Below are 12484 nucleotides of genomic sequence, written 5' to 3'. Positions count from 1 at the left end.
AAAGGCCCAAATTGCAATGAAACATTTCTGGAATCCCAAACAAGGAGGTTAAAAAAAAAAAAAAAAGGACCAGCTGATGTATTGGCTGGAAAAAATTTTTTTTTTTTTTAAAGACAAAAAATAATACCCCAAAACACCCTTAAAAAAAGCCCCAAAGTCCCACTTTTTGTACAGAAAGGAAGCAAAATACAAACCAATTCTACAAAAAAAGGCCCAAATTGCAATGAAACATTTCTGGAATCCCAAACAAGGAGGTTAAAAAAAAAAAAAAAGGACCAGCTGATGTATTGGCTGGAAAACATTTATTTTTTTATTAGAAAAAGTAAAATATATAAATAAATAATCCACGTTGCACTTAAAATAGTAGAGCAAATGTCATCCCTCACATCTTCACTAATACACTGACACACACACACACACACAAAGTTTTATCACTGCTCTGGAAACAACAGAACACTGGTTCTAACACTGAGTCCTAAGTCTTGGATCTCCTAAATCCTCTCTGTAGGTGTTTGAGATCGACTGTCTGTACTCTTGGTAAACATATGACATAAAAAGCATAAGATAAAAGGCACTTAGGAAGTCCAACACACTCGGAGAGATGGAGTATTTCAGGTGCACAAACAAATGCTGATCAAACCCAAAAGATGGTACTGGTAGTGATCCCAATCCAGTGACATTCAGACAGAAGGAAAACCTTAAACATTTAACTCCTCGGCTGAACAAAAATCACCAGAGGACCCCCTAAAGTCCTTCCATCTATCCTGTCAGTAAAATGGGCCATTAAATGTACACCCCGAGGTAGGCTTGGCTTTGGTAACCCTCACCCTGTGAAGGTGCTCAGGGGCTGCCAGGGTTTAACCCCAGGCAGCAACTAAGCCCCACAGAGCTGCTTTCACAGCCTCCTGGGAGGGCTGGGAGAATCAGGAGAGTTGCCCCATATTGCCTTCTGCACAGAAAATGAACTCTATCCCAACTAAAACAAGCACAGGGGAGCTCAGGCAACTGGAACTTTAAGCCTGGAAATGGCCAGATCAGCAGGCCTGGGCAGGCACTGAGGACCAGCTTAGGGTGGTGGGGGAGAGAGGAGCTCCAACACAACCTGGGGCAGGAGCAGAATTAGGGGCCAGCTCATAAGAGTAAGTGCAGCGCCTTTATCTGCCACCGAAATCCGGGCAAATCAGCAAATCCAGGTTCTGTAAGACCTCCTGCTGACATCATCCCACCCACAGCAGGGACACAGGACAGCGAGCTGACGGGGTGACACCCCACACAACAAGGCCCAGCACAGAATAATGCCCTCTGGTGATTTATGTGGCTTCAAACAGACACAGCACAAACGGATGGAGGCAGGGAAGACTGTTTTAACAGTGCACAAGGTGACCACCAGAACTATGGAGGAAGTTAGTCCACGGCTTTTGACAGCAAAGCAAGGAGTAGGATTTGGTATTAACAGAGTTGTTTTGGAAAATAACCAGAGAGAGAATGACAGCAAAAAAGAAAGAAGGGGTGGAGATGACAATGCTTACACTACTGGGCTTTGTTTCCAACTCCTCCTCACTTATTTTAAAAAAACACCAAACACCCCAAAAACAAATTGAACCAAAAGAAACAAAAAACCCCCAAACCAAGAAGAAACCCCACCCCAGGATTAGAAAGGTCAAATAAAGTACAATACTTATATACTTATAAATATATATAAATGACATATAATTCTTCTTTCCCAACCATGGCTGCTACTTTCTTTAACCTGTCACCTCCCTGGAGTCCTATTGCTCTTCCCCAGTAATTCTGACAAATTCAGTGTGGTTTGAGTTCCTGTGGCCTTGAGTCCTGTGGTTTTGAGTCCAGAAGGTGTTTTTGGAGAAAGTTAAGCAATACTGTCCTTGGCACAATGACACATTCACTGAGGAAAAAGAGCTGGAACAGCTGGGTAAGAGAAGGAAAACCAGATCACAGGAAGAAGGCAATGAACTCAGAGTTGCTGCAAGTGAAATTGCAGACAGAGGTTGGCAAAAATTAAACCCCTCTCTACTACAAGAGCAATCAGGCTCTGCAAGAGGGTCCCCAGAGAGTCTGCAGAGCTTCCATCCATGGGTGTTTTCAAATCTCAACTGGAAGAAAGCAAATACATTTTTCACAGCAGCAGTACCATGAGTGGCACGAGCAAAGAAGATTTTGGCACAGCAGGAGAGGACTAAGTGGTCCCTCTGATCCTACTCCTTAAGATTAAGGGTCCAGACTGAATAAAAAACATTGTGTTAGTCATTTCAGTGATAAGTCAGTGTCTAGATAGGGCAGTGTATGTATCTCTTCCTTTTTTTGCTGCTTCTTTCCAGCCAGTCAAATCACTATTTCTAATGCTGACTTCAGGCTGCTGGGCTCTGATGATCTGGAAGGTGAATGGAAATCCTCAAGGATCCTAGAAAACAAAGGAAAAAAAACAGGGAAAAGGATGAATTGTGGCCACCGTGTTGCTGCCTCAAGGGCAAGGGGGGAGAGAAATGCACAATGGGGAAAGTGGGGAACAACAGTCACAAAACTGCCCTTTGGTGAACAACTGTAGGACCTTCCCTGCTTTTTTTAATTCTGGAAGTCATACATGCTGCAGAATTCTGGATAAGACAGGGAAATAACAAATACACAGAACCCTAAAAGGATTTGTAAACTGTGAAAAGCAAACTCACTTTCCTGGTGGGTAAAACACCAGGATAAATCAGTAAGGTTTTATATGGAGCATAAAAATAGTTTGGTATTTCAGAATGTCATTCTGATGTTTGAGATGCAATTTATAACACTACCATCACATGGCTTTGAAGACAGGGACAAAACATATGGCACCTTTGATTTTCATGTAGAAAAATATGAAAGAGGTTTCCATTTCCTTGTCTAATAACCCTTCATACAGCCAAAGTACTTTGCAGAGTGTTTTGGAACTGAGTATACAAATAATTCTTGCCAAGGAAGTGAATGAGGAATTGAAACAGTGAGGTAACTATTCATTTATCACAGGAGTGCTATTTTTCTTCCCTTTCAGCTGCATTTAGTTTTCTGGTTATATACAAAGCACAAATATGATGGACAGGACAAAAATTGTGTTAGTCACCCATAGTAAGAGCCTCCTTGTTTGCAAAGAAACAGCATTTTAGCAGCATAGACTTCAACACTTCTCCCTTGGACAGGCACAACAACCTCTGGGATGTTTCCTACACCACCACCTTCATCCTGTCTGCAACAAACAGGATTTATTTTATTTATCATCCTGAACAGAAAATTGAGTGACTTACTAGGGAAAAGGTGCTGTCTGTAAGCAGCAGATGATGAAACCCAAAAACATCTTCACTTGGGTTGCAAAATATTTATGTCTGTGGGAAACCTGGTGGGCAGCTGACAGCAGAATTACCTCTTTGCTAGCATTTTTTGTAATGAGGGGTGGCTTTTTTTTTTAGTTCCCCCCCTCATTAGTTCTGTTTTGGTCTGTTTGGCTACAATATTTTTACTCTGTGGTTTTTGAGGGAGTTGGGTTGGGGTTTGTCTGAGTTTTTGTTTGTTTTCTGTTCTTTTTTTGTGTAGTGTTAAGAAGGGTAAACCAATGAGGCTGTTGTATATTCACTACATGTTTTTTTGCCATTTTTCTGAGAATTAAAAATAGGATAAATATATAAATCTCCTACTCATGATAAAGCCACACTTGAGAGGAAACCAAGAAAGTCTAAAATGAGCCTCCTCAGCTGGGACATGACTCCCAGACACCCATTCCTCGGTGAGTAGGGTGAGTTAGATCCATCTGTCTCATGAAAGAGGGAGATAAGTCCTGAGTTTATCATCTGAAAGTCTGGTATTTAGCCTGTCTTTTCTGGAAAAATTATTCTGAAAAGTCTCTTAAAGGCAAGCAGCTATGTTGTTCTCAACTACTAAGTCTCTCACTAACAATAAATCCAGATGTATGTCAAAGCAATTCACTGAAGAAACAAGTCAGGTCATAAGATAAAATAGGAATTGCCGTAATTTTAAGACAAAGCTTAGAAACAAAGACTTCCCCAAACTGAATAAACACAAGAGAATAAAGCTATAGTGGCTCTTCCAGAATTAATTGCTATTTTTACTATCAACACAGCAATGGAAAGCTCTTGTTTTTGTCAAGTTTTCTAAATAACTGGAATTTCCTGCACAGGACTTATTTCCCATCTTTCAGGACATATTTGGCCACCAAAATTTGGGGTTCTGGTACCTCAGTATTACAGCTGATCAGCCAAGTTGCTATTTGTCACTTAACAAACCTGAATCTATACTATTTGTAGCAACTTCCAAAACTCAGAACAAAAAAAACCCAATCAGGGCATCTTAAATTCCTGTTCAGGGTATCAAGTGATCTCCAGCTGGCAACAAAAAGGTATTTTCAACTTGTTTTATAGTACTTTTGTAAACTATGACGCATGCTGAGGTTCAGTATTTCTTTGAAATACAGGCAGTTGCTTGTGTTCAAACACAAACATAGAACCATTAAGGCTGGAAAAGACCTCCAAGATCATCAAGTCCAACCTTTGACAAAGGCACAACGCTGCTCACATCTGAATTCCAGAAAATTTCCACTTGAAGGAAAACCTGAAGGTTTTGATTTCCAAACAGGAAAAAAACCCCCAACAACATTTCTATGCTGGCACTTTCTGCAGAATGGAATTTTTGATCTGACCTAATCTGTTCTATGACTCCTCAAGTTTTCTTTTTCCAGCTTTCTTAGGTCACATCATATCTATTCATTAACAAGCCCCATATTTTTCTGTCCTGGTACTATAGCTTTTTTAAACACAGACATACATTTGACTATTTATAAGCCTTTCTACACGTCAAAACCTGCATAAGCTGCCCAAGAGACATCAACACACCAATGCTTTAAAAACAAAACAAGCCAAGGAAATCATTCTGGCCTTTCTATGCATTGGTGAAATAGCCCTTCCTGGGCTGTTGCAGGTCACCACAAGCCCCCCAGAAAAAAAAGCATATGTGGAATTTTATCCCCCTACAGACATCCTGAGAAGTGATTATAAAGCTTTTTAATTGGCCAGGCTGAAATAAGAGTATCCTGCAAGCCTTGAAATAAGCAAGTGATGCTGTGGAAAGCAGGCTGAGACATGTGAAGGGCAGGTAAGGCACAGGAATTTATTCAGGCTCATAAAGCTTTACTTTGCTTCAACCCAGGCTCTTGGCTTGTTAAGTGACTGCTTTACATTGGTGTAAATTAGCTCTGTTAGTTGAGCCAGGAAGGAAATCGTGACTTTTTATAAGAGCAGCACCGAGAGAGGGTGGGTGACATTTTGCCTGCTGATTCATTGCAGCTCATTGCACTTGTATGGAGTGAGAGGCACAGCTAAATTTGCCTCGCTTGTCAGAGATGAAAATATGAGTTTTCCATCTCCACTTGCCACAAAGGCCGCTCAGTTTGTTCCCAAATAAGTGACTTTTTGCCAACCATTGTGAAGACACTTCACTCGGGATGCTTTCAGGGAGAGCTACAAAACACATGTGTGCTCTGTAACTGGTACACAAGGCAAATGCCTGAGGGGTGGGACATCAAATTTCAACCCCAGCTCTTGACCTAATTCCCAAGTATCTACCACAAAAAGGAAGGAAATAACAAATAGAAAAGCAAAGAAAAAACTAATCATACTCTCAAGAGCAGAAGCAACTTTGTCACAGAAGTGTCCCCAGCCACTCAGATAAAAAGCTGCTGTTTTACTTTCTGGGCAACTTGACAAGACTACAAAGGCAGTGCTTGTTATCTATTGTAGAATGAAGAGCAGTATTAAAGTCCCAGACATACAGTGGGATTTTCCAGCCAGTGCTATTTGCTTTCTGTTGTGAGGTTACAAAAAGCCCTTCCAAAAGTATGTACGTGTGCACTACCCCTCATTCCGACCCAACCTGAGCACAATAGAGGATAAAACCAGAAAAGGGCTTTCTGCAGGGTGCTACTGCCTCTTGGGGGAATCAACTACAACTTTAAAAATCATAAACATATCTCACAGATAATTCGGGGGAAAAAAACAAGTCACCACAAAAACAGAGAAGGATCCACAGCTAAGGAGTGTTAGGGGATTTCCTCATTACAATATGGTGTTTGAGGAGTGGTAACACACTGAAATACAGTGTTGAAAATTGCTGTAGTTCCACAGGTATTCTAAGGATTCACAGAGAAATGACAGTTGTAATTATATGCAAGATAAATATTAAGTAACCCCTAGGAACAGGCATAAAAGAGCATCCTGGGGATAAAAAAAGTATTAAAAAAATTTTAAAAAACCAGATTGTGATAGAGTGATCAAACTGCACTACTGTCTGAGTTTTACGGCAAACTAATTAACGAGGACTTCAGGAAACAAAGGTACATTAGGAAAATGGACTACCCATTTCTTTAAGGTGGTCACTGTATGAAGGGATAGCCAAAGTTGCTCTGGATAAAGTAATGCTGCCTTTATGCAGCTCCTCTTGGAGCCAAGTCATTGCATGACATTTTCAGAACTCAAGACTGAAAAACAACTGAAAATATGCAGACTAAGGCTGATAAAAACTAGACTGCATTAGAAGAACAGAGACTGAAGGACTTCCAAGATCACTGTAGAAGTCACATCCTGGAGTTTGTTAATCAAAACCCATGATGAATGGGAAGGAACACAAACAATTCACTCAAGTCCTGCTTTTCACAAAAAAAAGTTGCTAAAGTCCTGCTTTTGTTGATAAACTTTGACAGAAACTCATACCCCCTAGTAAACACTGTTCAGCTAATTTACCCAAACAATTCTACTTGTTTATAGGAACAATGGAAAGCTCATATTTTACAACTAGAACTTTTCTGAGGTGTGAGAAGTGTCCATTTCTTTCTTCTCTGGGAAAACTTTTGCAGTAGCAGATTTACTAGATCAACCCCTCTCAACAGTAGACACTCTAGGTTTAAGTTCACAACAGACAGATCTGATATTTCTGGAAACATTACTTTATATCACATTATCATCAGGAAGCAAGTATCTAACTATTCAGGAACTGAGCTAATGTGTGCTGGTGTTTCTAAATACATCAGTAGAATTTAAAGCCAAACACAGCATTTGATTTAGCTGAACGTCAGAGAAATTACCACTGAACATCAAATTTCTGTGATTTCTGAAGCCTCCCCACTCCTCTAATTTATTTTTTTTTATTCTGCTATTAGTAATTAAGACTAGACAGTTGAATTGATCCATGACAGGTCATTCCACATGCAAAGACATTATACTGACTGCAATTTCTACTTAGTTCATCATTAGGATGCAGACTCTTATGCCAAATTTGAGCAGACCTCACCATATCTCCCTGTTTGTCTTAAAAATGGTGCTGTAACCAGCAGAAAACTCTTCCCCTGAGGGAAAACCACTGGTTTCCACACATCAGGGACTCACCACTTTAACACCTCCTGCAGATTTTCTTCCTCCAGAACAGCAAACACACAACTACCACAACAGTTACGATCACAGCAATAATCAGCAGCCAAAGTAATGAGGGTCCCTCTTCTGTGAAAACAAAAGAAAAACCACACCAAATGAAGCTGGTTTATAAAGAAAATAAACAAAGAGACCCAAGAAGATGTCTGGTTAATGAGGATGCTTCCTCTGATACTGTGAAAAGCATTGCTAAGATACACAAAAGCAGCAATTGCTCAAAACAGAGAGTGAATTTATGAATCCTTAAAGGCAAAACCACTTGCCTGCAGAAAATGTGAGAAGATGTGCTCATGGTCAATCATGGCCAAGAAAACTGCCATTCCCCCCCTCAATACAGTGCTTGCCATGGGCACATAAGCACAACTTCACACAAGTCTTAATGCTTTCAGAAGAGTTTGTTTGTTCATCCAGAATTTTATCTTTTTGTTTGTAAAATAGAAGTTATTCTTTTTACCTTTAAACAATTATCACTGTTGAAAAGGCTGCATTAACCTTCAGAAGAGAAGACAGGCCTGCAAATAGCTCTACCCAACACCTAAGCATAAATTCCTCCCTGGTTAACCACTTTAACAGCCATTAATCAAAAATGTTAATACAAAGGCCCAGTTCACTGACATTACCTGGAAAACTTTATGAAATAAAATGTATTTGAATCAAGCCAACACTATTCTGTTTTTTAACAAAGCTAGGTGGATCTATTCATTGGAATTTATCATCCTCTAAAATATAATACTGCTAAAATAACAAGCTGTCAGCTGATTTTTCATTCTCCTAGCAAGAAAAAACAGTCTTAGTTTCCTGCTTTGAGATACATATTTTCTTTTCAGAAGGCCAAAACAAAAGAATATTGATATTCAGACAGGAGAAACATTTAGCATGCTTTTTCAATTAGTATAATTCAGAATTAAGAACTGATTTGAAGTTTAAGTTTTAGAGTGAAGACATTAAGTCAGATCTTGCTCTGTACTATTATTCCTGTAACAATCACTTCTTGAGCATCTGATTTCAGAATTAACCCACATTTACGTGCTGCTTTTCCTGTCTTCGTAATTTATCAGTGGTCTCCCCTTTAAGGCTCTGGATTTGGAGACACATGAATTTTAAATATCCCAAGTCAATGCTTCGGTATGAACTAAAAATGGTAATTCAGCTTTTAATGTTTCTCTTTCTCACCTGCAGAACGGGAGTGAAAGTCTTTCCAGCAGAACAGAATGTTGGAAGAAGAAATAAAAATACTACAAGGTATTCAGATGTTTCATGGTATTTAAGATGTCTGCATAAACCCAACACAAGCATCTTCAACTGGCTGCCTCCCTGTATGCCTGGAAATACTATTCTTTCCTCACCACGACTATTCCTTCTTTCCTGCATCTCTAGTGCAAAGTCCTTCTGCTGTGTTCTCCCAGAAATCAATAAAGTTATGTTGATTTACACTGGCTGAAGCTCTGGCTCTCTTCTAAACTCTTTAAATTAAAAATACACAGGTTAAAACACAACAAAGCATGTGGTAAGTTGAAGCCAAGCTTTTGGTTCAGAGATAGTTTGTTACAAATTTCAGAACTCCCACTTCTGTGTCCATTAAGCGACCCATGGAGTTTTTACTTCATCTGGATAGATATCAGGTGATATATTTATATTTATTTTTAGGCTGTTAAATAATGAAGGCATGCATGAAAATTGTAGTTTGACTTGCTGCAAAACACATGGTGCCTCTAAAACCCATGGTTTGGTTTTTTTCCCCTCCTCTTTGATAGGACTCCAGTATGTCACTGTCTCAAAGACAGCAACAAATGCAAATAGGATTTTATTTCTTCTTGCTTGACATACACACATCTCACCCCCTCCTCTTCCCAGCAGATTCCTACCCAAACATGGAGGCCAAGAGAACACTTTCACTGTTCACCCACCTCCGTTAATTCTCACGGGCAATTCCCTGGTTTCCTTTGTGTTGTTCACTCTGCAGATCAAGTCCTGGGCCCTGATCCTCTGGGGGTTGGAGACGTGCAGTGTGCTGGTGATGGACACCACCCCACTGGCGTGACTGACCACCTCCTGTGTAGGAGCAGAATCGAACAAGTCGTTCCAGGTGATGGTGGGCTCTGGGAAGCCAACAGCACTACAGACGGCTACCAAGTGACCTTCAGAAATGTTGTAGTGGACAGATGCATTGAGACCTTCCAACATACAAATGAGACAATCCATCAACACAACGAGCTCCTGCTCACAGGCAGTAACAGCAGCCTGACCATCACGAACCAGAGCAAAGCTTACTGCATTCACACTGAGCCCAAAGAAGTGCTCACTGGGTCAGGTTCCCTCCAGAACTCAAAACTCCTTCCCTTGTACTCAAGTTATATGCCTGAACACATTATTTTAATACCTGGATTTCAGATTAAGTGAAATCTGTTCAGTAAAACCATTTCTTGGTCCCATCTGATAATTCCCTACCAATATGGCACAGCTCACAGCACCGGAGTTGTTGCTGGCACTGAGAGGAAACAGCAACAGGCAATGTTGGTTTGCCCAAGTTCCATCTGGGACTGCCCAAGGGCTTACAAAGATCCCATTCCTTGCTTTTTAGCTGCTAATCAAGGAATAACAACCAAGAGCCAAACCCACCACAACAGGCTTGAATATGACCCCCAGAGTCTTGCTCACAGCAGTAATGCTCTGTTTCTACATCCTGTTCCACCAAGGGATGCTCCTATTCCTGCAGTTCCTGAATCTGCTCCAGGAAATACTGTGGGTGAGAAAATACCTCTTATTCCACCAGAAACATATCCCTGCAGGGAACCTCACCAAAGACACTCAGGCAGGTACGTCCAGAGACGGAGCCTGAGGGAAAAGTATTGAAGAGACACAGGTAACATCCTGAATCATCCATTGTAGTGTCCCAAAAAGTGATGCTTGTCTCATTGAGTTCCAGACTTGTGAAATTCATTCGGTCTTGATAGGACTTGTGAATCCTCAGTCCTTTCAGTTTACTGTATGTAGCTATATTCTTAAGTGATTTTTCAGAGCCCTTTTGCCACGTCACTTGCACAACATCCATGGGTTCTGTCAGGGCACAGCTCAGAGGGGCGTTGTCACCCACTCTCACTTGAATTTCTTCAGCCTGTGGAACCACTGCAGTGACATAAAATAGGGAAAGGGGCAGATATTACACATATTCAGAAGCCTAATGCTGATTCTAAGGCCTGGATTACCCACAGACACAACAGCTCCTCCAGTTACATTCCTCCACCAAAGAGTCCTTCTCTTCAGTACTCCTAGAAATCACTGACAGTTTACATTGCCTGAGGCTCTGGCTTTCTTCTAAACTGTTTGATTGCAAAAAGACTTACCCTATTTCTGTACCCATCCCTGCAGACTTCCTTCTCCAGTTTCACTAAGTCAGCTCCTGTCTTCCCATTCATCACATACCCAATTTTTGTTTCTTAAGAGCTAGAGGAAGACTGAGTGCATCAGGGAAGTACACACCAAGCCATTCTCAGAGGAGTAAACATGGCTTAAGAAGAGTTTCTGGACCACGTAGTTTTAGAGTTCACAGCACATGTGAGATGGAGAGAAAGAAAAACAGAGATTTGTTCCTTAGGAAAGGCTCCACGATGGGAAACTGAACCCAGGTGAACAGTAGTGTCCAGTGTCATCATATTTATGAGATGCTGCCATCCCTAAATGCTGCTCTGGGAGGTTTTACATCACACCTGCCAGCACCATGTCTCTGCCTCAGCACGTATTTAACAGCATCAGCAATCTGGATTGCAGCTACTTTTATCTCTTACTCTGACTGTTGAAGCCTCAGGAATCTGAAACTACTTCCCCAACAATTTTCAAGCAGATTTCAGGAAATTCAACTTACCCTTTGCCTTTCCAAGCCCAGAACATGCCAGACACAAAACCAGAAATCGGAAAGTCATTTTGGAAGAGGAAATCTGCTTCACCTGATGGAAAACAAGGAGAGATGAGTAACTCAATGACAGACCATCTTCTAGTGTTATCGTGTCCTCAGGGTGCAAAAATTAACAGTATCGTGTGACAAAAAAATCTGGGGTTAGACAGCAAGATTTGACAGGTCTCATTGCCCTGTTCCCTCGGTTGATATCGCCACAACATAACTGAATTGCAGACCTGACTGAAGCTGGCATTATATCCAAGCAGAAACATTATTTTGCACAAAATCTCTGTAACACACTCCACCCACTACTGAGGTTTTCTGCCAATGCCTGCAAAACCAGTTGATGCATCTGAGGAGCATCTTCTGTCAAGAAATAAGGAAATCTCAACCTTTTAAAGATTTTCACAACATGCAAAAAACAGAAGAGAAAATTGACTGTAAAGCATTTTCTGTGTTACACCAATTAAGAATGGAAGGCTGATGAACAAATAAATGAAGGACAGGAAGAAAAAGTAAGTATTTAAAACAAATTCCCAGTGTACATAATGCTTACACAACCAGTAGCCTGCCTTTAAATTCTGAACACATTATGCTAAAATCAGTCCTGATGCAACTCTCTAGTTACCAAGCACAAAGAGAGATCAAGTTCTGATGCATAAAAATCAGGAAACAAGGATCCATCAGCAACAAGCCCAATGAAGAATTTGCCAGATAGAGTGTAGCCAGATATTTAAGCAATAAGAAATTCAGACAGATATTCCTAAAAACAAGCAGAAATCAAGGGCCAGCATAGCAAGCAGAAAATACCGAGTTAAAGAAGTGTTTATAAAGCAGTGAAAGACGTGTCACACCTGCAGGCAAGCAGAGTTTTCAACTCCAGCCTTCTGTGTGTCACCGCTTTGGGATCCGTTAAAGCCCTTAATGCACCATCACGCACACAATGGGGTAGATAAAAGGTTTCACACAATTGATTCAAAGAAACCTCTGCCAATCTGAAAAGCACCTTTATTACGGCCGGGGAATGCAAAGGGGCAGGTGTTCTCCCCAGTGCACTCCGCCGAGCTCAGAAATAACATAGCCTTTTATACAGTTTGAAAGTAGCAAGTTCAAAGTT

The 12484-nt window shown here is 40.8% G+C and overlaps 1 protein-coding gene across 3 annotated transcripts in view; it reads right to left on the bottom strand.

The window, feature by feature from the left end:
- Positions 1-120: 120 nt before the first annotated feature.
- Positions 121-12484, bottom strand: part of LOC108500703 (OX-2 membrane glycoprotein-like) — a 15532-nt gene continuing 3168 nt past the window's right edge. For all 3 annotated transcript variants that reach the window (XM_017821874.1, XM_017821872.1, XM_017821873.1), the window contains exons 2-6: positions 11335-11416; positions 10272-10598; positions 9380-9646; positions 7431-7541; positions 121-2422 (exon numbers count right to left, since the gene is read on the bottom strand). In XM_017821874.1, coding sequence (XP_017677363.1) covers positions 7435-7541; positions 9380-9646; positions 10272-10598; positions 11335-11392 — 759 coding nt within the window. In that variant the 5' untranslated portion in view covers positions 11393-11416 and the 3' untranslated portion in view covers positions 121-2422; positions 7431-7434. The remainder of the gene's footprint in view (positions 2423-7430; positions 7542-9379; positions 9647-10271; positions 10599-11334; positions 11417-12484) is intronic.

Source organism: Lepidothrix coronata, unplaced genomic scaffold, assembly GCF_001604755.1.
Source record: "Lepidothrix coronata isolate B3197 unplaced genomic scaffold, Lepidothrix_coronata-1.0 Scaffold93, whole genome shotgun sequence".
Lineage (NCBI taxonomy): Eukaryota > Metazoa > Chordata > Aves > Passeriformes > Pipridae > Lepidothrix > Lepidothrix coronata.
The sequence above is the reverse complement of the archived record's forward strand: the minus strand, read 5'-3'. Positions and strand labels throughout refer to the sequence as shown.